This window comes from Bos indicus, chromosome 17, assembly GCF_029378745.1.
Source record: "Bos indicus isolate NIAB-ARS_2022 breed Sahiwal x Tharparkar chromosome 17, NIAB-ARS_B.indTharparkar_mat_pri_1.0, whole genome shotgun sequence".
NCBI classification, from domain to species: Eukaryota; Metazoa; Chordata; class Mammalia; order Artiodactyla; family Bovidae; genus Bos; species Bos indicus.
This window is the reverse complement of record NC_091776.1, coordinates 65677301-65702098: the sequence shown is the minus strand read 5'-3', so window position 1 is coordinate 65702098 and position 24798 is coordinate 65677301. Positions and strand designations below refer to the sequence as shown.

The following is a 24798-nucleotide window of genomic DNA, read 5'->3' as shown; positions in this document are numbered from 1 at the left end:
GGGCTCCATGGAGTCCTCATAGCAATTCAGCAGAAAACACATCTTAGCCATTTCGCAGAAGAGAAGACTGAAGTTCAGAGGTGAAGTGAGTCAGCCAAAATCCTGAAGCGGGTCTGAGCCAGCTTCTCTGCTGGCTAAGGTGGTCTGCTATCCACCTGCTCAGGGGCTGCAGCAGGCAGGTAAAGACAGAGGGGGCCAGACAGTGACAGACGTCTTCAAGGAGTCCTTCTGGGCCACTGAATGCCAGGGAATGCCTCCAACAGACCCTAACTCTTGGAACACACTGCCCGAACAGCTGTCTGAGGCCAGATGAACTCACTCACAGCCTTCACCCCACTAGGAGCGGGCCAGGGATCCAGCCTCCCACAGCTCCAGCACAGTCCTTATCCCTAGGGGACCTCCACCGGCCCTCGGAACTGAGCTTTGTGACCCATGAGTGACCATGGCAACCGGGCCACTCTGAACTGAGAGGCCAAGGTGGGGAAAGGGAACCTCAACAGCATGGAGACATCCCTCCACCCAGAGCCCAGCCAATAGGAGGCAGCTGCATTGACCCTTTGATTAAACATAAAGAGGTGTGAGGAAGTATGGCTAACTTCTCCATCTCTCCCTCACTACGGGCATGCTACCTGAATTTCCACCATGAGAGGCCTCTACCTGCTCACGGGCTCCAGGCTAAAATGCTAATCCATCTAGAAAGGTAACGGCTGCTCTTTGCAATTAGCATCACAACATAAACTAACTTCTGCCAAGAGATGGTCAGGGAGTAGAGGGCATCACAGGGCAGGTGAGTTTAAGGAGAGACGCAAGTACGATGAAATGGGAACTCTCCGGGGGCCATTATCTGGAATGAAGGATTCTGTCCAAGGTGGGTGGTCACGGGAAACACCAGAGGGATGGAATTTTCTGGCTGCATAAACTCCAAGGGCAGAGCCCCCCTGCCACCCATCAGAAAGTGGAAACCCTCCTTAAGGCCTCTCAGAACAGGAGTAGAACCCATAGATAAGGGCCAGGATTGTCACAGCTGGCAGAAACCTCCGGGATGATGGAATTCCATCTCTCGATTAACAGGTGGCATCTGTTGGAGCCAGTCTTCAGCACCAGGTAGTCTGCTTAACTTCGAAGACAGCTCTAAAACATCAGTCACTGTCTGTCTCAGAGAGGTAGTGTTACCTGACAAGGTCACACAGCAAACAATCAAGGTGGGACTAAGCCATTTTCCCTGCTGTAAGGACAAGGTGTAGCCAGAGCATGCATGGGAAGGTGGAAAAGGAAAAAGAGTCAGCTATCAGCCAGAAAAAAACAAACTTCTCTCATCTGGGGAGGCATACTAATAACTCCCCAAAGAACTTTTTTTTTTTTTTTTTTTTATGAAGAAGCCAGTTCAGGAAAGCTCAAAGATAAATGAGAGAAACAATATTTAATGCAGATCAAATTCAAAACCGGTACCACTCCCATGGAAATGTAATTCAGCTGGCTACCTCTTGGAAAAAAGGTGTTCTTGGCAAAAATCATGTCCTGGCACAGAGCAAGGTTCTTCTGTGTTTTCAACTGGGACCTTCTAAAAGAAGCTAAGTTCCATCTATTCACCTCCTAGGAAGTCTCCAGCAGGGCTTGTCTGGCTCAGAACAGGGCTCCTGCACACCTGTACCCTCACCAGGTGAGCTGAAGAACTTCAGACACAGACAAGGAGTCCAGGGATGAAGGCATCCCAGGATATGAGGTTCCACGTACGGAGGCTTGTGAGAGAGACCTGAGTGCCAGTCTAGGCTCCTAGACGGGGAAAGCAAGCGCCGGAACCAGTGTGCGGATTCAAGACTGGCATCTTATTCATGCGCAGAGCCCAGATCCTGCCAGAACTGCTCATGTGAGCTGAGAGTCTAAACTTTAAATGGAAAGGGCAGTGACTCAAGTTTTTGGCCGTCTCTCCATTTTCACCAGTGTGGATGGGAACCAGACCCTAGTCCTCTGCGGGATCTACCAACCGCATCATCTAGTTTCACCACAAGAGGGTGCTCCACCTGAGGAGCAGAATCCTCTCAGGTGGAGAAGGGCTGAAGGACTCGTCCAAGGTCACACAGCTGGGAAGAGGCACAGCTGGGACTTGAACCAGCACTGGACCCCTACCCACCAGGCTAGGCTGACTCTGCCTCCACAACAAGCCCTTCACTCTTAGTGGGGATGCTGAGGCCCAGAGAGGCCAAGAAAGCCCCCAAGCTTATGTGGGTGGCTGGCAGTAGAGCTGAGACTGGATAACAGAGAAGAATGATTTCTTGCTGGATCCTTGGGAGAACCACACAGCTATGAGTGGGGAGGGACGGGGCGAGTGAGGGCAGAGCTAGGAGGCTGAGCTCCAGGGACAAAGAGCCCTGACTGGAGTGACGGGGCTTCAGAGGAGAATCCGGAGACCCCAGTACCCAGGCAGCCCACCCGAGCGCCCAGGTCACGACTCACTTCTTCTGCTTCTTCTCCAAGTCGTGGTTTCGGCTCTGCTGGCTCTCCAGCAGGAAGCGCGTGTCCTCCAGGTCGCAGGTCAGAAGCTGGCACTTCCTCTTGAGCTGCTGGGCTGTCCTCTGGGCTCCCTCGTAGGCCCTCTGCAGCTCCCCGAGCTGTGGAGGGGCAGAAGGAATCAGCCCACCCCGTCAGCACTGAACAGGCCCCCTACTTTCCAGCTGAAGCAGCTGCCGCTCCCAGTGAGAGTCTAACAGGAAGAGATCAGGTTCTGGGCCAGAGAGACCCAGTCCTGACCACTTGCCACCTGCATCAGTGTGGGGAGCTATTCCTCTGAGCTTCAGTTTGCTCAGGGGTAATATGGGGGTGGGGGCGGTGTCTGTCGTTCTCTGAGTGTTTTTAATTTTCCTCAATGCTCCTCTGGCCAGCAGATTCTGAACATGCCCTGCCCAACTCGACAGCCCCTGGAGAACCATGTATAATTGATACCCCCGTTGGCTGCCTCATCTGGGAGGTGTGTATGGACTAGCTGAGAAGCAGCCAGAACAGTTCAGAGGAGACCCACGGGACGGGCTCTCAACGGCACTTCAGATGTACTGACTCACACGGGAACGCATGCGGCTGCAAACAAACAGAAGAGCCTCGGCTCTTGCATCTCCCTCCAGGAAGCACCCTCCCAATGTCCTAGTTCAGATCTGGGAGAGAGGGCGACTTGGCACACTCGCTTTGAAGAAATGGGCTCATTAAAGAATTGCTTTAAATAAGCAAAACACCGAGTTAATGAAGCCTGTAATTCTAAATTCCGTATTTGAAGGCAAATGGGATGTTTTCTTATATTCCGCTGTTCAGAAAAAGGTTGCAGTTTTATTACTTTTTAATGTAGCATGAATATCCCTCCTTCCTTGGGGAGGCTGACCCGACTTGATAATTTGTTATGAAAGAACTGGGCTGTTCCCAGGCGGCTGTCCCTTGGCTGGTTATCTACAGCCCAGAAGTCTCCTGAGGATCACGATACAACGTCCACCTTGAAAGTGACCGCTAAAACCATCGCCAGGGAGCCTCACTTCCGCTGTTTATAAAATCCCATGAGATCTCACCCTGGCCCACTTCTGCAGGATGATTTCATGATACTTTTTGCTCACAGTGAGGAGATACCTAAATAATAATGGGACAGGAAATATGACCTCAACTTTTATGGTACTTACCTCTACTGCGGGACACCAAGAAGTAAGCAGATAATGACAATACAGCATAATGAGGCTTATATCTGGGGAAGTAAATTAGGGGCAATCTCCCCAATCTGTGTCAGGGAAGACTTTCTGGGGGGAAGGATATTTAAGCTGAGAATGTACGGTTTGTCAGAGATAGAATCTAGGTAGGGAAGAGAAAGAGTGTTCTAGGAAAAGGAAAGAGCATATGCCAAGGCCCAGAGGTGAGAAAGAATAGGCCTTTCTTGAAGGAGGGGGTGGAAAACCCGTGCAATGGAACGGAGTAGAGTCCAGAAAGAGACCCACAGAACTATTGTTGGTTGATCTTTTACAAAGAGGCAAATGCTATATAGTGGAGGCTTTCTGACAAATGGTGCTGAAACAACTGGTCATTCACAAGCGAAAAAAAAATCTAGACACAGAGTTTACACAAAAATTAACTCAAAATGGATCACAGATGTAAATATAAAATGCAAAACTATAAAGCTCCTGGAAGATAACATAGTAGAAAACCTTGATGACCTTAGATTTGGCAATGACTTTTTAGATATAACACCAGAGGCATGGCCCATGAAAAAGAGAATTTATAAGCTGGATTTTATTAAAACTAAACATTTCTACTCTGCAAAGGACACTTTCAAGAAAATGAAAAACCACAGACAGGAAAAAAACATTTGCAAAAGACATACCTGATAAAGAACTTATCCAAAATATACCAGAAAATCAGAAAACAAACAACTCAATTAGAAAACAAGCTAAAGACCTTAACAGTGTGACAAAGAGGGGGACTATTGCCCACACGCCCAGCGACCTCCCCGTGTGCTGTCAGTGGAGGTGACACGCGACGCAGGTGATGCCCCCTCCCCCTTTTCAGGTTCCGTCAACACCTAGAAGAGGGAGGGGAGACCCCGCCCTATTTCTGTGGCCTTGACGATCCAGACTATCTTCCCCCCTTACCTTCTGCTCCAGCTCATTCCTAGACGCCAGCTCCGACTCCAGCCTCTCCTCTGACTGCTGGAGACGCTTCCTGAGGAACTCGTTCTCCATCTGAGCACAGTCGAAGCGCATCTGCCACTCGTCCGCTGTTCAAGAGTGTCAGAGAGGCCAGTCAGGAAACTCAGTGAATGGGCCGTTCCCTCCCGTCCTTAGCCCTCTGTGCACAATTTCACAGTCTTAACAGAATTCCCGAGGTTCGACCCTAGGCTTAGGATCTGGAAATCCCACATTGAGTCCAAGCTTAAAACACCACTTTCTCCAGGCAGCCTTCCCTGACTACATCCAGGTGTTGAACATTATTAACCAGTCACTATTTTAAGCTTGGTCATTTACAGAATTCAATTTCTCTACATGTGTGCATACACCTTCCGCCTATGGAAATTCCATACTTTTTGAGGGTAGAGGATCTGTTTTATACATTTGTGGGTTCTCTACAACCTCTAGAAGAGTCCCCTATGCATGGAAGCTTCCCCTGTGTGGCAAAACAAGTTTACCAGCTGGCCATTCTACTGGCCATTCACGTTGGGTGATGGAGTACATCATTAGTGATGGCTGAATTAATTAACAAATAAATCAGTGAACAATAATTAAGGTGTCTACTATGCAAAGGGCAACAGAGACAATGGTCACAACATGTCTCTATATAATAACTAAACAATCCCTTGATTTGGTAAAATTCTCCAAAAAAAAGTCATTTGCTGGTGGTGATGAAAACTCGCTGAATAGAACAGGCTATACTAGGTTGTGATAGCTTATTTTCTGATTGAATAAAAGAGTAACATTGTTTAAGGTAATAGAGATGTGGAAAACATTGTACAAATGGACAGTGTAAGATAGAGACCATCCATCCATCATCCATCCAAACATCACCCATCCATCCATCCATCCATCCTCCCAACATCAATCTATCCATCATCCAGCCACCATCCATCCACCACCCATCCACCCATCCATCCACCCACCTGTCATCCATCCATCATCCATTCATCCACCCAACATCCATCTATCCATCACCCACCCACCCATCCATCCACCTATCCATCATCTATCCATCCATCCATCCATATCTATCCATCCATCCATCCATCATCCATTGTTCCATCTACCTTCCATCCAACCAAAAGCTCACACTACTCCATGCCAGGCACAAGAGATCATGAAATGAATAAGAAACCATTCTGTCTTCCAGAAGAATCCACTTGTGGAGACAAACACGTAAAATCAGCTTGAACAAAGCATGACCAGGACTCTCATAAAAGGAACTTAAGGAAGTTCAGAAGAGGACTCAAACTCATGAGGGAAGCAAACTTATGTTTTGTTCACGACCGTATCCACATCCACAGGACTTACTATAGTGCCTGCTGCTATTGCTAAGTCACTTCAGTCGTGCCCGACTCTGTGTGACCCCATAGACGGCAGCCCATCAGGCTCCCCCGTCCCTGGGATTCTCCAGGCAGAACACTGGAGTGGGGTGCCATTGCCTTCTGCAATGCATGAAAGTGAAAAGTGAAACGGAAGTCGCTCAGTCGTGCCCGACTCTTCTCGACCCCATGGACTGCAGCCCACCAGGCTCCTCTGTCCATGGGATTCTCCATGCAGGAGTACTGGAGTGGGGTGCCATCGCCTTCTCCAATGCATGAAAGTGAAAAATGAAAGTCGCTCAGTCGTGCCCAACTCTTTGCAACCCCATGGACTGCAGCCCACCAGGCTCCGCCGTCCCTGGGATTCTCTAGGCAAGATTACTGGAGTGGGTTGCCATTTCCTTCTCCAAAGCACGAAAGTGAAAAGTGAAAGTGAAGTCGCTCAGTCATGTCCGACTCTTAGCAACCCCGTGGACTGCAGCCCACCAGGCTCCTCCGTCCATGGGGTTTTCCAGGCAAGAGTGCTGGAGCGGGTGCCATCGCCTGCTCCGACTATAATGCCTAGCACATCATAAATGCTCTGTAACTTTCACTTCAGAGGTGGCCAGGTGAGTGAACGGATGGATGGATGGACGGACGGACAGATGGATGGCAGGACTGAGGTCTTGTCGGGGGTGATTCTCACATAACTAACCCAAACAGAAGGATGATATAATTGTAAAAAGTTGAAGCTTCTTCAAATTTCCATCAGGATAAATAATATCATGGTACGAAAGGAATCCTATCTCTCCATCATGGAAAAAAAATCTCAAGTGGCAAATGGCACAGCTTCAAAAAGGAAAGGGCAGCAGAAAGGATTTCTCAGGTGGCCTGTGTGCTCCGTGCTCCGGAGAGGGGTGTGAGTGGGTGCCACGACGGCCCAGGACCTGCTCCACTGCCCCAGCCTCCTTCCCCGTGGGCGCCATTCTTCACACACCTGTCAGTGAGCCCTTCATTTTCCAGTACCATTTTCCTGGGCTTCCCTGGCCTCCCACTGACATTGCAAATTTCTGGACAGCAAGGCCCAACTACAATTCTTCTACAACCCTTGCCCCAGAGTCCAGCTCAGTGCTGAACACATTCCATGAGAGGTTCTCTTTAAAGATTTCACCACGCATAGTGAGAAAACATACATATTTTCAGTAATTTCTACCCCAGCCTGATCCATAGGGGAGGTTATGGCGGCACTGCAGTGGTATAATTAAAGTGTTTTATTGCTTCTCTCAACTTTCCTACGTCATAGACATCTTCTATAATGAGTATGTACTACTTTCACAATCAAAAACAAAATATTTGTGGATTGGCTTCCTGGAATAAGCATCCTGAGCTGAAAGCCTGCGCAGCACTGTGACTAATGTGCTCCTGAGCTCAGCGTGTTTCCCCCTCGGCTGACTCCCATATCTCTGCACAGGAAGACAAATGGCCGGGGAGCACCGTTCACACAAAAATCACCATCAGGATGGAACCGGGGCTGGGGAACCTGTGCCGGTTCTGGGCAAACAGGTTCCCTTCTCCCTGAGTGGGCCCCACCTTGTTGGGGCTCGGGTACCTGAGAGTCTCAGACTCCTCAGGATGAACCTCCCTGGCAAACGCCTGCCCTGCAGGTAGCCGGGATGAGAGGATGACAGGAGTGGAGTAGGAAGCCAACGTGCCTTCCCCTCCTCCACCACCTCCTGACCTCGGCCCCTTCAAGTGTCCCTGACGTTTCTAGGGCATCGATTCTCTGGGGGCACTAGAGGAGCGATGTCTATGTTTTATAAAGGCTGACAGACACGCCAGGAACCCTCCTCAGCTGACTCATTTCAACTAGGCAGAGGAGATGACAGGGCTGCCTCCTGCCCATCCAGCCGTGAGATGTGTCTCCAGGCAACCAAGACGGGCACCACCAGGAATCCCTAGCTCCGCTGAGCACATCTTTCATTAGAGTGATCTAACTGCTAACCAAGTGCCTGACATCACTTTCAAACAGGGCCAGGAGTAGTCCCTGCTCCACGGGTGATGAGCAGGAAAAAGGGTCCCACTATTAGTGCTACTAGAAATAATAATAAAGTGAGCAACAACTATTCAGCATTCTGTACCATCCATGTGGCTAACACCTTCCATTCATCATCTCTGTCTACAGCCATTTGAAAGATGAGGAAACCAAGGCACGATAATTTCTTTGGCCAAAGTAATAGAGTCTAGATTCAAATCCAGAAATGAGATTTTATAGCTTTCACTTCTTAACCACTGAACTGAGTTCTTCAAAATTTATATTGTTGTTTACGCGCTCAGTCGTGTCTGACTCTCTGCGACCCCATAGACTGCAGCACACCAGGCTTCCCTGTCCTTCACCATCTCCCGGAGTTCACTCAAACTCATGTCCATTGAGTTGGTGATACCATCCAACCATCTCAACCTCTGTTGCCCCCTTTTCCTCCTGCTTACAATCTTTCCCAGCATCAGGATCTCTTCCAATGACCCTGGCTCACCGGAATTTAATAAAAATTTATATTATGAAACTGAAAGTCACTCGTTAATGTCCAACTCTTTGCAACCCCATGGACTATACAGTCCATGGAATTCTCCAGGCCAGAATACTAGAGTGGGTAGCTTTCCCTTCTCCAGGGAACCTTCCTAACCCAAGGATTGAACCCAGGTCTCCTGCATTGCAATTCACTCTATTGTGAATTGCGGATTCTTTACCAATTGAGCTATCAGGGAAGCCCAAAACCTTATATTAAAATTACTCATATAAAAAAGATTCTTAAATATAAGGGTGCCTTGCCCATCTACAGGGGATGACACAGGATGAGATGGTTGGACGGCATCACCAACTTGATGAACGTGAGTTTGAGCAAGCTCCAGGAGATGGTGAAGGACAGGGAAGCTTGACATGCTGCAGTCCATGGAGTCTCAAAGAGTTGGACACAACTGAGTGACTGAAATGAACTGCCCATCTATAGAACCACTATTTTTTAAATCATTCTTTGCCTTATGAATAAACAGCACCTGTCACATTGGTAATTTATTACCTTAGATATTGTTGGGTTATCTGTTTAGTGCCTGCCTCTTGCATTGAACTGTATACCCTAAGAAAGCAAAATCTGTTCCTGTTTTCTCTGCCAACATCTCAGCCCCTAATGCAGCATCTAGAGCATTGTAAGTGCTCCAGACGTGTGAATGAATGAATGAATGAATGAAAAGAAGGGGAGCTTTTCCACCAGTGTCTAATCCCATGGTTCCCATGGACTCACCTCCTCCAGTGTGACTCCTCTCCAAATCATTCAACTGAATTTTCTGCTGGGCTTCCTCCAACCGCTTTTCCACTTCTCCTAGATTCTTCTGGACTTGCTGATACTTGCTCTGGAAGAGAGGCCTCGAGGTTTCAAACTGAAGCTAAAACAGTGGCCATCTCACCCAAGGTGCTTTCAAATCAGGACTGGCCCCTATCCCTACCCCTACCCCCACAATCTTCACCCAGGATATCTCCAAAGCCAAGACTTAGGAAGACTCAGATGTCCTCCAGGACTCCCAGAATGGGAGTCAGTAAGCCTGTGTATCCCAGATATGAGCAGAGCAGGGCAGGCCCAACCCTCCTGGCCACTCTTCTCGGGCACTCGCACCCCCAGCGCTCCCGACCACTCGCCTTTAGCTCCTGGACCTCCCGGGAGGCCCGCAGCCGCTCTGCCCGCTCACTCTCCAGCACCTGGCAGGCCACGTCCCCTTTGAAGCGCTCATCTGCCAGCTCTGTGGTCAGCTCAGTGATCTGGAGGGGGAGGGTTAAGGCAGGGTTACTCGCTGGGGCTGCCAACCCTTCTCCTCCCGCCCATGCTCCATGGGACCATCCTTGCACTGATAAGAGGTCTTATCGCAAGGCAACCCTGCAGCGTAATAAGGTGATTAAGAGCACAGGCGTCAGGATGTTACGGTCCTGGTGAGTGAGAATTCCTGGCCCAGCACTCACTGTCGGTGTGACTCTCAGCCACACAGGGTGCCTCTCCAATGCTCGGTTTTCTCCACTTTAGGAAGGAAGGGGACAGCGGATAGAATTGTTTAGAGAATTAAGTGAGATAATCCACACAGAGCTTAGCACAGTGCCAAGCACACAGTAAATGCTCGACTAACAATTATTCTAGTAGCAACTCTCCTTAGGCATCCTTCAGGAAGCCATTTCACTTGACCAAACAGGCTTCCTTGGTAAGACGCACACTCGCAGATGCCCACTCCCAGGGACGCTCTCGGCCGGGAAGCCCCCCCGATGGCTCCCTGGGGCCCGCTGCCTCGACCAGGCTGCAGCCGTACTGCCACACAGTGTGTGCTCACAGCCTGTTTATGCCTCACACGCTTTTATGCAATTACTATTCTATTAGCTATTACACACACCCGTACGATGCGACCGGGCCAAGAGTTTCCAGGAAAACTAGGCTGAGTGCTTTGGAAGGAATGAATACAAGCGAGTTGCTTCTTAAAATTCTGTCATATAGGTGCAGGTGCAAAAACTACAAAGGAAAAACTCCAAGTACAAAGTGTAGGCTTCTGCATTCGAATTCTTTTGCCATTTACTCTGCCTTAAAGAAATCGAAACTGGAAATCACGTAGTTGTGTGTGAGGGTGTGGTTTAAAGAAGAAGTAGGTCTTGAATTTTTGGTCCCACCTCAGTGAGGTGCGGAGAAGACGATGGCACCCTACTCCAGCACTCTCGCCTGGAAAATCCCATGGGCGGAGGAGCCTGGTAGGCTGCAGTCCACGGGGTCGCAAAGAGTCGGACACAACTGAGCGACTTCACTTTCACTTTTCACTTTCATGCATTGGAGGAGGAAATGGCAACCCACTCCAGTGTTCTTGCCTGGAGAATCCCAGGGACCGGGGAGCCTGGTGGGCTGCCGTCTATGGGGTCACACAGAGTTGGACACGACTGAAGTGACTTAGCAGTAGCAGTGAGTTGAGGCAGACATGTTTTAAGTTAAAAATTAAAATGTTTATTTTTTAAATGAATTCCCACTTGCATTGGCTTTTTTCCCCAAAAAATAAATGGAAAACACCAAGTGAGTCAGCACTTTTGTGGTCTTATTGTTTCAAATACAGCCTTCTGGGTTCAAGGATATGCCAAGGTAAGTGAGAAGAGAAACATACAAGTGGACAGTTCATGACCAAGAAGGACATAAATGATGCTGTACAGCAGAGTCCTCATGAAACTGGGGCTATGCTCCTCACTTGGTTCTAGGTGGGTCAGACTTAAAGTAAAGTGGAAGTCACTCAATGGCGTTCAACTCTTTGCAACGCCATGGACTGCAGTCTGCCAGACCCCTCTGTCCATGGAACTTTAGTTCAGTTCAGTCGCTCAGTCGTGTCCGTCTCTTTGTGACCCATTAGATTCTAGCACTCCAGGCTTCCCTGTCCATCACCATCTCCTGGAGCTTGCTCAAACCCATATCCATTGAGTTGGTGATGCCATCCAACCATCTCATCCTCTGTCCTCCCCTTATTCTGCCTTTAATCTTTCCCAGCACCAGGGTCTTTTCCAGTAAGTCAGTTCTCTGCATCAGGTGGCCAAAGTATAAGAGTTTCAGCTTCAGCATCATTCCTTCTAATAAATATTCACGACTGATTTCCTTTAGGATTGACTGGTTTGATCTTGCAGTCCAAGGGACTCTCAAGAGTCTGTATAGACAAGAATACTGGGATTTTACAGGCAAGAATACTGGAATGGGTTGCCAGATCCATTCAGGATCTTCCTGACCCAGGGATCGAACCCAGGTCTCTTGCATTGCAGGTAGGTTCTTTACCATCTGAGCCTCTGGGGTGCATAAAGGCATTCAAGCTGGAAAAGTGATCACTTTCAGTGGGCACCGACTACAGGCCAGTGTACTCCAGGAGCACCCCCAATCACACAACATGGCCTCCATCCCTGCCATCAGCATGGATACCAAACACCAGGAGAGTATTCTCTCTGCCTTAACCATTTAGTATGAAATTCAATTTGTGCTAATCGGCTTGAGCAAAGAGAGCACAGAATTAATTTAATGCATTAATTTTGAATTCCACAGACCCCAAGTCTGGAGCTCAAAGGACAATTCGCCTTTCCAAACTGGGGAAACAATAGCCGCTTTTCTCAGAGACAGTAGTCTCTGACCGTCCCCATCCCCACAAAGCCCTTCTCCTTCACACATTTTGGGGTCCAGAGGCTCTGTCCTTGAGTTGAGGTGGGTGCAAAATGAAGGCCAGTTTAATGAGGGAGAGCCGGGCTGCAAACCCAGAAGGGTCCTGTGCAGACCACACTAGGACCAAGTAACCAGGAATTATTCTGGAATCCTCCCTGGATCCACCGCTTGGCTGAATCATCAGAAACCCTCTTTCTACTCAGGGACAATGACTCCAAGGGTCTGCCAGAGAGAGGGAGACAGAAATGAATGAATCTGCTGTACGTTTTGCAGAGTCAAACAGAAATAACATTCCCCACATCTTGACACAGACACCACACTGGGGGAACAGTGGGTTGCAGGGATGTGAAGGACCTTAACTGCGGAGCACACAAGGTCCCCTGGGCTGTCACAGTCACCTGCCCTGCACGACGCCAGCACCTACTGCCTGCCAGACCTGCCTTCGAAGACTCTGCTGTTGGGCAGGTGCCGGGAGCCACCACAGGAGATCCCACCCATGACAAAGGTCATGTGGAGGAGGCCTGACAGGCAAAGGCGGATCAGGCCTCGAGGGAACCCCTGAATCTGCTCGAGCATCTACCCCAAAACCAAAATCTGTCTGTCTTACTATTTTGTGTCTCTCACCAACTCTTCTGACATTAACAGGGAGCTATCCCTGGCCACCTTTCTCTGGAAAAAGTCAACTTAGGGCTTTAGTTAATAAGTCTCCTGGGCATGATAGGAGTGTTTCAATTCAAACCCCTCTGTGGGCATTCTAGCTTGCCTGACAGGTTTAGCCATACTCTTGCAATTAACACACATGACTGTTCACAACTCCCCAACCTTGAAAAGCCTAAACATTCTAAAAGTCCTGATGAGCATAGAGTCCTTTAAGGGATGAAAAATTATTAGAATAGATAGTACTGGTAAAGGGCTTCATTATTGGGCCAGTGCTTGCTGCCAAGTGCCCACATCCCTTATCCATTGTGCACTTGGGAGTGCATTGGCTAACATAGTTGGAATGTAGGAAAAACAAGTAGCACCCTGGGAATTAACCACATCAGACCTTTGAGCTAACTGGTTCTTTTTTTGTTGTGACCCACTGCACCTTTGCTCTGTGAGAATGTAACTCTGTTTAGTACTTTCTGAGGCTGAGAGAAATAAAGAAGAAACACTTGAAGGGAAAACAAGTTTTCTGGCTGATCAGCCTTTATCAAAAAAGGGTCATAAAATGTCCACAGGCCTCCAAGGCCAGAAGATATTATACACAACATTGTTTATGGGAAAAGTATGTAGAAAAAATCCTGGTTTCGATAAAGACAAAACAGATGTAATGTGTGGGCTGACTCTGTATGACTTTGCATCTTTCATTTCCCTCTATGTACAAGTCAAGGTATAAAAGTTGCTTTTGAAAATAAAGGTATGGGCCTCGCTCACCGAAGCTTGGTCTCCCCGTGTCATTCTTTTTTTCCTTTTCTCTCCTTTTCTCTCTCTGTCCTTTTTTCAGGATGACTCCTTGGAACACAGGGGCCTGGCGCTGCACCAGAGCACGGAACCAGGTGCCAGGAGACCTGGGGCGAGGGCAAGGCTCGGGCGCCATCTGACCACGGGGCCCAGTGAGACGTCCCTTGCCCACCCTGCTAGTAGACAGTCACGGCCGTCAGGAGCCACCTCTCTCAGGGCTCCACTAATGCACGTCTGCCCTAGATCTCCAGTTCCCACTGTGCCCTCAGCGATTCTTCACCCAGAAGTGAAACTTCTTGGGCTAATGAGGCCAGACAGCGGTGCACATGGGCCTCCGTCTTTTGCCATAAAGGAGGTCCTGTACATATTCCAGAGAGAAGACACCACCCCGCTCTCAGGCCTCGCCTTGTGCTCCTGCAGCCTCCCTGGTGCTCCGACCCAGTCAAGCTGCTTCCCTGTAAAAACACAAACCCCACTGGCCATGCAGGCTGATCCTGCATGCTTGAAGAGTATTTATAACTGGCGTCTCAGAGGCCCCTCATCTCCTCTTCGGCTCCTTTGCAAATGAAGCACGTAAATCATTTTGCAGTAACGTTGTCTTTTTAATAAGGCTCGTCAAATGGCATTCTCGCTGACGAGGCACACCACGTTCCAGCCACATTTCTGTGGCTGTTTCCCCGCTGAGACGAGAGGTGGGGTGCAGACGCTGGGAACGGTGCTGGGGGGCTGCATGATGCACAGCCCTGAAGGAGTGTCTGCTCTCCAACTGTCAACAGAGGCTCCCTTCCAAGATTGAAGAACCGAGTAGAAGGAGACAATTCGTACCTATTCTGTAACTTGACATTTCTAAGTGTGGGCCCTGAACAAGCAGGTTCAGCGTCACTTGAGAACTTCCTAGAACTACAAAAGCCCCAGGGCCGTGCCAAGCCACCGACGCAGAGTCTTGAAGGCTGGGCTCCAACGACTCACACCCTAACCCATCCTCCTGGGGGTTCTGACACGTGTTCGAGGAGAACCCCACTACCCTAACATAGCACGACCCTCTGCACCAGGGTCACCTCGAGGCTTGCTGGAGAAGTGCGGAGGAACCCTGATCCCCAAGATTCCCTCCCGGGCCCAACCTTGAGAGATGGAGCCAGGAAAGCTACGGGGGTAACAGCTCCTCTGGGTGATTCTGAGGGCTTCCCACATGGCACTAGTGGTAAAGAACCCGCCTGCCAACGCAGGAGACATAAGAGATGCGCGTTCGATCCCTGGGTTGGGAAGATCCCCTGGAAGAGGAAATGGCAACCCATTACAGTATTCTTGCCTGGGAAATCCCATGGACAGAGGAGCCTGGCAGGCTTCATCCCATGGGGTCACAAAGAACTGGACACGACCAAGTGGACTTAGCACTCATGGGTGATTCTGATGCTCTTTCAAGTGCAAAAGCAACCAATATAAATCAACAGTAGCTTTGCAGGGAGGAAGGTAGGAATTAGAGCCCTTTCTCCAAATAGAATCCTACTTGGGCCCCAACATGCTGCATTTCACCAAATCTGAGCTGCCGTTGATTGTAAGATGCACAGTTTAGAACATGAGAGAGGAATGCACGGCCAGTTCCTAGTGTGAGAGGCTGCTGACTGGGTTCAGCGAAGTACAAAGGGAGAAAATAATTCATCTGAGAATTGATAAAAACAGAATCAAAGCACGAGCAGCACATCTACTGTAACAGACGCAGGTGCGAGAGTTCTGGAGGCCTGGACCCCTTCCTTGCCCTCTGACGGGCCTGAAGAGACGCCGGGCTTAGGAAAACACTCAATAAATTACTCCCTCAGTGCAGACAAGCCACGGAGGGGAAGGGATCCACATTGGTTATATAGTTGTCCACACTGAACAACAGACCAGACATCCACAGCTTATGAAGAACAGCTACGGATCAACAAGAAAAGCCATAGGAAAGACTGCAAAGACCACTTTGTCAGAGAAGATAACCAAATAGCCAAAAACACGTGAAAAGACACAAATTAAAATCATAAGGTGGTACAACTGGGCAACAGCCACAGTCGCTAAATGAAAAAGGCAGACAATCCCCAGTGCTGGGAAGACGTGGGGCAGACAGAAGGCTCACCCGCAGCCGTCGGGGAACAAATGGACACCAACACGGCAGTGAGCTACCTGCAGCATCCATAAAAACTGAACACAGAAATAACTTAAAACCCAGTGGTTCCATCCAGTGTGCTAACGGCCATGCATGATCTGTGCACCAAAAGACACATGTCAGGAGGTCCAGAGCAAGCTGGTTCTTTACAGTTTAAAAATAGCAACAGTCGAATGTTCCTTTAGAGGAAGGGTAAGGATGGGTGTCCGCATGTAATTGACTAGTCTACAGCAGAGGGGGTCTGTGAACCATAGTCACTGACGTCACCAACGATGTCAAATCAAAGAAACCAGGGACAAAGGAACACACAAATTCAATGAATCTCAGTAAAGTTCAGAAAAAAGGCAAACGCTATTCTTTGGTAGCAGGAGTCCATTTGTGGTTAATGATGGAGGGCAGTGGCTGGAAGGGGCACGAGGTAGGGGAACCTGGGAGCGAACTGGCAACCAGCGCTCGGGGTGCTGGCTGCACTGGTGCGCCCACTTTGTGAAAATTCATTAAGCTGCACTTATGATGTGTACACTTTTTTTGTATGTTGGACTGTTACATAGAGTTTAAAAGGCAGGAGGAAGAAGAGAAGCAGGAGGAAGAAGATGAAGAGGAGGCGGTGGGGAGGAAGAGGAAGAAATCCCAACACTGAGTCATCTAAATGTGCTTCCGGCATGAAGCTCAGCTTTGATTCCTGACTGAATTCTCTTTGTGGTAGGGGCATCACGCCCTTGACTTGCAGTTTAATGTTACACTACCAAAAGCATTTCTACAGACCCCTTCTAGATTTACTGTGTGAATATAGGTGAGTGCCCTCAGGGCCCTTTTAATGAGGCTTCATGGGAGAAGCTCCTCTAATATCTCGATTATCTCCATATCCTGAAAAGTTACTCTCTGCTCAAGCAACAGAGGTGTGTGGGGGTGTGTATGCATATAACCCAGACACAACATGCTTATGGAATATCCTGTTTTTCTTTTTGCTTTGGTTGCTAGGAAGCACTGTGTCAAAATTTCAACCCATTTTTAATAGTTCCACACACCCATTCTGTGTCTCTTCTGCACTGGGGGCGGGGCTGATGTGATGAGGCCTCCCAAGGACAGGGTCTCCCAGTCTAGCTGGGACGCAGGTGATCAGGAGGCACTGATCAGTGCTGTGAGGGGAAGCACAGGAACACCAGGAGCCTGCAGTGGGGGCCTAATGGACCCGTGGGCTTCCCAGGTGGCTCAGTGGGAAGGAATCCACCTGCCAAGTGGAGACACAGGTTCAATCCCCAGGTCAGGAGGATCCCCTGGAGAAGGAAATGGCAACCCATGCCAATGTTCTTGCCTGGGAAATCCCATGGACAGAGGAGCCTGGCGGGCTACTGTCCATGGGGTCGCAAAGAGTTGGACTTGACTTAGTGATGGAACCACCACCACCTACCCTTAGAGCATCAAGGAAGGCTTCTTGGAGGAAGCACCACTTGAACTAAGTATGAAGGGATGACCAGACATTTACCAGGTGAGGAGGGTGGAGTGGGACGTTCTAGGCAGAAGGAACAGCACAGGCAAAGGCATGTATTGAGAGTGAGTCTAAGGCCAATGGTAAAGGTCTATATTCTAACTCTTTCCTTGATTTTGTGTATTCTTCGATTCTTGGTTCCCTTTGCTGATTTTCTTAGCTTTAAATTTTTATCTTATTTTTTCAAGACTTCATGCACCTTTTTGCAACTGTGTATTATACAAAAACTAAAGAGCCCAGGCAGGATATTCTGCAGGTGCTGACACGAGCATGCGTAGTTTGGGCCTCAGAAGCCTGGCTCCCTCCTCTACCACCAGTGTCCCATGAGCGGACCTCCAGATGCTAGAAACAATCACCTCCTCCTCCTCTCCAAGTCTCCTGCAACAGCTGACACATCGCAAACCCCCAAGTCCAACGTGACAGCTCGTGATGGATTACTGCATAAAATGTCAGCTTGGTGGGAAGAATTTCTGCCGGGAAGTCACCGATACTCCCCACCAGCCCACAGCTCTCTGACTGCTTCTGCTGCTCTACTCATGGCTACTACCAGCAAGAGGGGTCAGGCACTGGCTCTCTGGAGCCTCAGAGGAGGTATTGTAAGGTATTCAGGTGCCATTCCCCCTCCTCACAGTCTCGTCCATGAGAGGGGCAGTAGGCCAGCCCAGCCCTCCTCCTAGTGCACCGGAGACCCTCCCTTCCAGGAGCCCCTGCCCCTCGCCTGACCATGAGGGTGGACCACCAGGGAATTCCTGATCTTGATTTCTGAGGTTTTCAGGGCTCCCTTAAATTGTGCCCCCTTGGCAAATGCTTGGCTTGCCCTAGTCCCAGCTGTCTGTCTCCAGGAAGCCCTGGTACGTCACAGGGTTCTGCTGAAGTTCAGGTGGAGCTCGTTCATTCCCTTCTTCATACCCTTGTTCATCAGATGTATCTGAGTACCTTCCACGTGATAGACTTTCTACCAGACTCCTCGGATACAGCCAGAGACAAGGCAAAGTCCCTGTCCTCACAAAGTCTCCAGGCCAACAGAGGGAGACAGACCCCAAGTAGATAAACGTGCAAGCTAGCTTTCAGATGGTGGAGTGCTGCAGGTATTAAACAGAGGGAGGTGACGGGGAGGGAGGTCAAGTGGGGGGTGATATTACGTAAGTGGTCAGGGAAGACGTGTGTGGACTGAAAAGTCTGAAGCTAGATCTGACGCATGTGATGCCCCCATCTCTGTGCAGATCTGGAGGAAAGGTAGAGGCAGCCAGTGCAAAGGTCCTGAGGCAGCGTGACAGACTGTCTCAGTCCAGAGCAAAACCAGAGCTTCCTGTGCTTGCGCGGCTGGGGTGGTGTCACTGCCAACATTAGTGCTTGTTTGGCTGATGGCTAGCAGGGATTGCAATTAGGTTCACCAGCAAAAGCCAACAGTACTCAATTCTTTTTCTTCAGCATTTTCTTTTTTAAGGGCAATCCAAATTGGTTCTTATATCTCTGGCTGAAAGGCCTTTTCTTCTATAAAGAGCCAGATAGTAAATATTTTTAATCTTTGCAGGTCACACAGTCTCTGTCACAAACTGCTCAACTCTGCCTTTGTAGCATGCAAGCAGCCAGAGACTGCACACTAATGAATGGGCGTGGCTGTGCCAATAAAACTTTATTTATAAAGAACCGGTGGTGACATGGGTTTGCCCTGTGGGCCATAGTTTGCCCATCTCTTTATTCATTTTCACTGTGGTAACTCAGGTTTTAGTCTAACAAGATGTGTTCCTCCATTCTGCCAACAGACGCCCTTTCGGGTGCTTATGCTCTTCAACATGAGACGCACTGCTGCTGAAAGCGTCCTGTCTTTTCATTTCTGTGAGAGAGGTTCTCCAGCATGTGAGCCTGGAAGTGGAACGGCTGGGCCACAGGGCACAGGCAGCGCCAACTCTCAGAGATGACGCTAGACTGTTCAAGAGCCACGAGACCAACTGACACCCATACCAGCAGCATGAGTTCCCGCTGCTACGCACTCCTGTTGCCAACACTTGGCGACATCAGACTTCAGGATTTTGCCCATTTCAAGCATTAAGTGATACCTGTTGTGCTGTTAATGTACATTTCCTGATTGCTAGTTAGTAGTCTTTTCATGAGTTTATTGGCCATTTGCATTCCTGATCCTTTAAACTCCTAAAATGAGTTTCCCTGCTGAGAACTGCCAATTTCTAATTTTTGCCCGCCCCCCCCCCCCGACTTTTTTTTTTACTGGAATGTTTACCTTTTCCCAATTGATTTGAGGAAGTTCTTTACATATTCTGGTTACTCTGTCAGTTGCATTTGTTGTAAATTTCATCTTCAAGAACATGGTGTGTCTTTATTTTATGCTCTGACAATCAGAAGTTGATCACCTTGTTAGGGTCACAGTGATCATTCTCCCCTGCGAGCTGTGCTTTTGTGACTTCTTTAAGCAATTCTTCCCTTGGGAGCCACATGACGTGGCTTTGAGACTCATCTCTACACTTGCTGGTTGTGGGGCTGGGGGAAGGCACTTAATACCCCAGAGCCTGCGTTTCCACCTCTGTAAAATGGGGAGTGGAGTGGCATGAACCTCACAGGGTTATTCTGAGGAGTCTTGAAGGGACTGAGCACCATGCCCGGCTCACTGTCACCTTCCCCATCAACAGACCTCCTCTCCGTGCAGGAGGGATGGGGGTACCTTGCTCTCCAGCAGGTCTGCGTTCTGCCGGAGTTCATTCCGAGACTTCTCTGCCTTCTCTAGCTTCTGCCTCAGCGCTGTGAGCTCCGCCTACAAAAGCAAACACAGTAACAGAAGCCATTCTGGACTGGAGGTGCAGGTTCCATACGTGTCAAGAGTGGCCAGCAAATGCAGTGGGTGATGCAGCCAGCCCATCTGTGATGACGGCCATTTCTGAATATGATCATCTCTATTCAGGCAAGCCCGGTCCATACCAGCCTGGACTAGGGTCTGGATGCAAATCCTTGGAACAAGACCACTGTTTATTGAGACGGTGCATGCCCAAGTGAGACAGGGCACACCCGAGTGACACGGGGCACCCAGCTCTTCATCCTCCCCAATTACCACTTTCGGCCAGGGGGTCGTCCTGAGGTTTACAGCACCACTGTCAGGAGCAATTGAAATGCTCACCCCCTGCAGGCCAGTGGAGTGAACCATAAAACGCACACCCCAAGGAGGACCATGTGGCCATGAAGAGAGAACAAGGAAGATTTCTATAAAAACGGGAACCATGTGACAATACGTAAATGCAGCACATTAACATGCTGTATACCTTAAATGTACAATGCTGTAGGTCAAACATACTTCAACTAAAAAAGTTTAAAAAATAATCCAAAAACAGGATGTGGCATGGTTCTTAAAATCTATTTTGAAGTGAAAAATGCAAGTTGCAGAAGAATATAGAGTATGCCACCTTTTGTGTAAGAAAGAAACCATTAGTCCTGTGTGTGTGTGTGTGTGTGTGCGCACGCGTGTGTACTGCACGTGTGCACGTGTGCCCGCGTGTGTACATGCACACCTTGCTTCATTGTGCTGGGTACTGCAGATACTGCATTTTTTACAAATTGAAGGTTGGTGGCAACCCTGCGGTGAGCAAGTCTATTGGTGCATTTTTTCCAAAAGCATTATCCTTTAATTAAGGTATGCAGATCGTGGGGGGACCAAATGCTACTACACACTTAACAGACTACAGAACAGCGTCAATATGACTTGTATAGGTCCTGGAAAGTCAGCCAGTTCACGTGACTCACTGTGATATCCGATTTATCTTGGCAGCCTGGAACTGAACCTGCACGATCTCCAAGATATGCCTGAATTTGTTCATTTTTGCCAAAAGGAACAACAGGCAGGATAACCCAGAAACCAGCCAGAACAGTTTCCCTGGTGGCTGACTGGTAAAGAATCTGCCTGCCAAGGCAGGAAACCCGAGTTCAATCCCCAGTTTGGGAACAGCCCCTGGAGAAGGAAATAGCAACCCATTCCAGTATTCTTGCCTGGAGAATCCCATGGACAGCGGAGCCTGGTGGGCTGCAGTCCGTGGAGTCAGACATGACTGAGCGACTAAACAATCAGAACAGTTACCTGTATCAAGTGGGTGCTAACGGGATTGAAGGGAGGGTAGGGGGAGTATCCTCTGAGAGGCACAAAAATAAACAGCTCACGGACTCTCCCACAGACCCTCTCTGGGAGGAGAGGTGGAGTGCCGGCCTCAGACCAGCACCCACTCACCTACCGAGGAGCTGGGCACCGGGTAGAGGGAGGCTGTTCCAGCTGGGGCAGAGGGATGTCTGTAAAGGGGCAGTGAGGGCTAGTGGTGGAGCATTTATGGATGAAGAATATCCAGGGCTGGGGGCACTAGTCTGGATGCAAACACCAGGGAGCGGGCTGGAGGGGGTGGGGGAGTGGGGATCGCCCTGCCCACCGTGTGGACCCACCTCCTTGGTACGGAGCTGCTCCTCCCCGATGGTGGCACTCAGCAGGGGCCGAAGGGAACCCAGGAGCCGCCACCACGGCCAGTCCCTGACCGCCAGGAACACAGCTACGTTCTTCTGGATGCACCGGGCGGCCAGCCGGTGAATCTGCAGGGGATGAGAGTGCAGACTGAGGGCCCTTCCCAGCTCAGCTGAAGGAGGCAGAGGGCGGTGGGCAAGGGGGCTGGAGGATATCGGTTTATCCTTAGTGGAAGGGATGGGGAACTTAAAAAAAAAAAAAGGCTTCCTTTAATGGAGTCAGGCTCTCAGCATCAGGCCACAATTTAGTCTGGAATAACTAATAATAACAATAGGATAAGGAGTAGAAATATAATACAACGGGGTCAACTCTCACATGCGGATTAGGCACAAAAGTCACTGTGCAAGGCAAAACTCCTGGAAAATCCCTGAAACCTGCCCACAAGAAGCAGTGGCCATAATGATGCTGTCGGTTGATATTTAAGGAAGAGATACCAGTTCCAGTGCATTTAAACACAAGTCCACGCTTCTCACTCTTGAGTGTGCATCAAATCTCCAGGAGGGCTTGTTAAAACACAGGTGCCTGGGCTCTAGCCCAGAGCGTCTGATTCAGTGAGCCCGGGGCAGGGCCCGAGAATCTGCATTGTGCACAAACTCCTAGCTGATGTGGATGCTGCTGGTCTGGGGGCCACACTTTGAGAACCACTGACCTAGGTCATTCTAATCAGAGGTGGGAATCAAGCTAAGTAAGAAGCCACCATCACAACAGCCAAGGCTTGCTCAGCTGGCACAGCGCCTCCCACAGGCCAGACACCACCTGGAGCATGTTATAGCAGCTCAGTCCTCACTACAGCCCTATGAAGGTAGGTGTTATCATCATCCCCGTTTTACAGATGGGAAAACTGAGGCACAGAGTGGTACAGTCACTTGTCCAGTGTCACACAGCTTCTTGGAGGTGGAGTCAGGATCTGAACCCCTGCAGTGTCGCTGCAGGTAGAGCCCAGGCTCTTAATTTAGCCTGTTTCAAATTGATCCACGGCATAAACTACCTGAGCACAACGGGCTGGTGAGACAGCTCACAGTATTTTCATTATTAATCTTCTTGCCTTTTTCTATTCTTACCAAGTACGTATTTGTGAGTTTACACGTTCACAGAAGCTGGGGGCACGTGCACTAAGACTCTGTGCTGGTGGCAGTAATTAGCAACACTAGGGCAGCGGCAGCTGGTACTATTACCGAGCAGCTACATGTGGTATGTCCTGTACTACATGCATGCTACCTCACGTCACCTCCACTCAGCGACTACGTGGTAGAGGTGAGATTCAAACATGCTTCCTGTCTGCCTCTAGAGCCGTGCTGTGTTCTGCATCGTGCAGGCTGCAGAGAGGAGACTCAGCTCTGGAGAGCTCTGAGGATGGTGGCCTAGCGCGGCTCAGGACTGCAGACTCTGACCCTGCCCTCTGGTTCTAAAGGCCTCCGTGGACAGATCCTGCCCATGCCCTGTCTGCTGGTCCACAGCAGCCAAGTTCCCCAGAGATGGGACAGACAAATCATTTCCAGCCCAGGAGGGCTTGGACAACCTCTGGACATCCTGACCAAGGCTCTCATCAGTGGTGATTTGATGTCAGTTCAGTTAGTTCAGGCACTCAGAAGTGTCCAACTTTTTGTGACCCCATGGACTACAGCACACCAGGCCTCCCTGTCCATCACCAGCTCCCAGAGTTTACTCAAACTCATGTCAACATCCTAGAAACAGCTGTATCATCTTACAAAGTATCCGTCAAAGTCTGATCACCTGGACAGAGTGTGGGCACCAGCATGGGAGATGGGCAGACCTCCTTGCCCACCCCAGACTCACTGGACCATGATCTGCACGCTAACAATATCCACTGGACATTCGTGTACAAGCGCAAGTGTGAGAAGCAGGGATGACAGCCCCTGGACCAGTGTGGAGGACGCTATTCCAGATCCCACACCCCTGCCAGGTTCACGCGACACTCAGCGCCCCCACCTTCAGCTTCTTGAATCCCTGGCGAGAGAGAAAGCCCCTGCAGGCCGCCTGGAACAGGACGATGCTCTGAGACACCAGCTTCTCCCGCTGCTTCTCCAGCCTGGACACCACGCCCGCCTTGAGGAAGACCTGGAGGGAGGGAAGGCTGCAGGTGACTCTCCACAAATGCATCAGACTGTCTCATGTGGGAGGGGCTGCAGCTCAGCCCCACTTCTCCTGAGTCCAACCAAAATGTTTGTGAGCAGCTGCCCTGGACCGGGGTTCTAAATGGTCAAAGCACCTTGTCTCCTGAGGCCTCCTCTTTCCCTTCTCTTGGCCCCCAGGGCTCCACAGTGTGGCCCACACACCTGAGTGTGGTCACTGTCACCACCCGGGGGGTTGTTAGAAATGCAGCATCCCAGGCCCCACCTCAGACCTGCTGAATCCAGACAATCCCTAGGGGGACTCAAGCACGTTTGCTGAGAAGCCCCTCATGTCTCCGGGTCCTTGCACCACCCAGGGAGTGTGGTCAATGAGGATTCCCAGGCCCTGCCCCAGGGGGTGCAGAACCAGCGGGCTGGGTGGCATTCCTGAGTATGCATTCTGTTTTGACAAGTGCTGCTGGCCAGGAGAGAAGAGCTGCCCCAGAAACACTCGGTCCTACCTCAGAAGGAGGGGCAGAGAATGCGGGGAAGTGGGGGCAGCCCTCCTCAGTCAGAAGAGGCCGGGGCCAGGCTGGAGCCGCCTGTGGAGGCACACAGGCATAGAGTGGAAGACAGCTGGAGGCTCACAGCTCTGGGCCTCAGCTCTCAATAGCGGATGCGGGCTCCCGTGGCAAAGTGATTAGTGCGTTCTCGGCTCCCACAGGGCTGTCCCTCAGAGACTCCGGGGAACAGCGGAGGGTTTTCAGAGTGAGCCTGAAGCTCTGGGGCCAGGCCTGCCCTGGCCAAGGTGCTGGGGTCACTGCGGCTGGTGTCACCTCCCCACAGGTAAAGAAGAGACGCGCTCATGCCGCTCATTTTCTGAGCACAGTCTCTTGCGTTACTTCACCAGATTCGGTTTGTAGCCCCAAAGGTGGCCAGCCGCTGGAGA

The 24798-nt window shown here is 50.0% G+C and overlaps 1 protein-coding gene across 1 annotated transcript in view; it reads right to left on the bottom strand.

Annotated features, from left to right (window-relative positions):
- The window catches only part of MYO18B (myosin XVIIIB), a 223757-nt gene that overhangs the window by 108556 nt on the left and 90403 nt on the right, over positions 1 to 24798 (bottom strand). Inside the window, exons 23-29 of the mRNA XM_070769757.1 lie at positions 23728 to 23856; positions 21702 to 21845; positions 19948 to 20037; positions 9684 to 9803; positions 9292 to 9400; positions 4617 to 4741; positions 2455 to 2609 (exon numbers count right to left, since the gene is read on the bottom strand). Of these exons, the coding sequence (XP_070625858.1) occupies positions 2455 to 2609; positions 4617 to 4741; positions 9292 to 9400; positions 9684 to 9803; positions 19948 to 20037; positions 21702 to 21845; positions 23728 to 23856 (872 nt within the window). The remainder of the gene's footprint in view (positions 1 to 2454; positions 2610 to 4616; positions 4742 to 9291; positions 9401 to 9683; positions 9804 to 19947; positions 20038 to 21701; positions 21846 to 23727; positions 23857 to 24798) is intronic.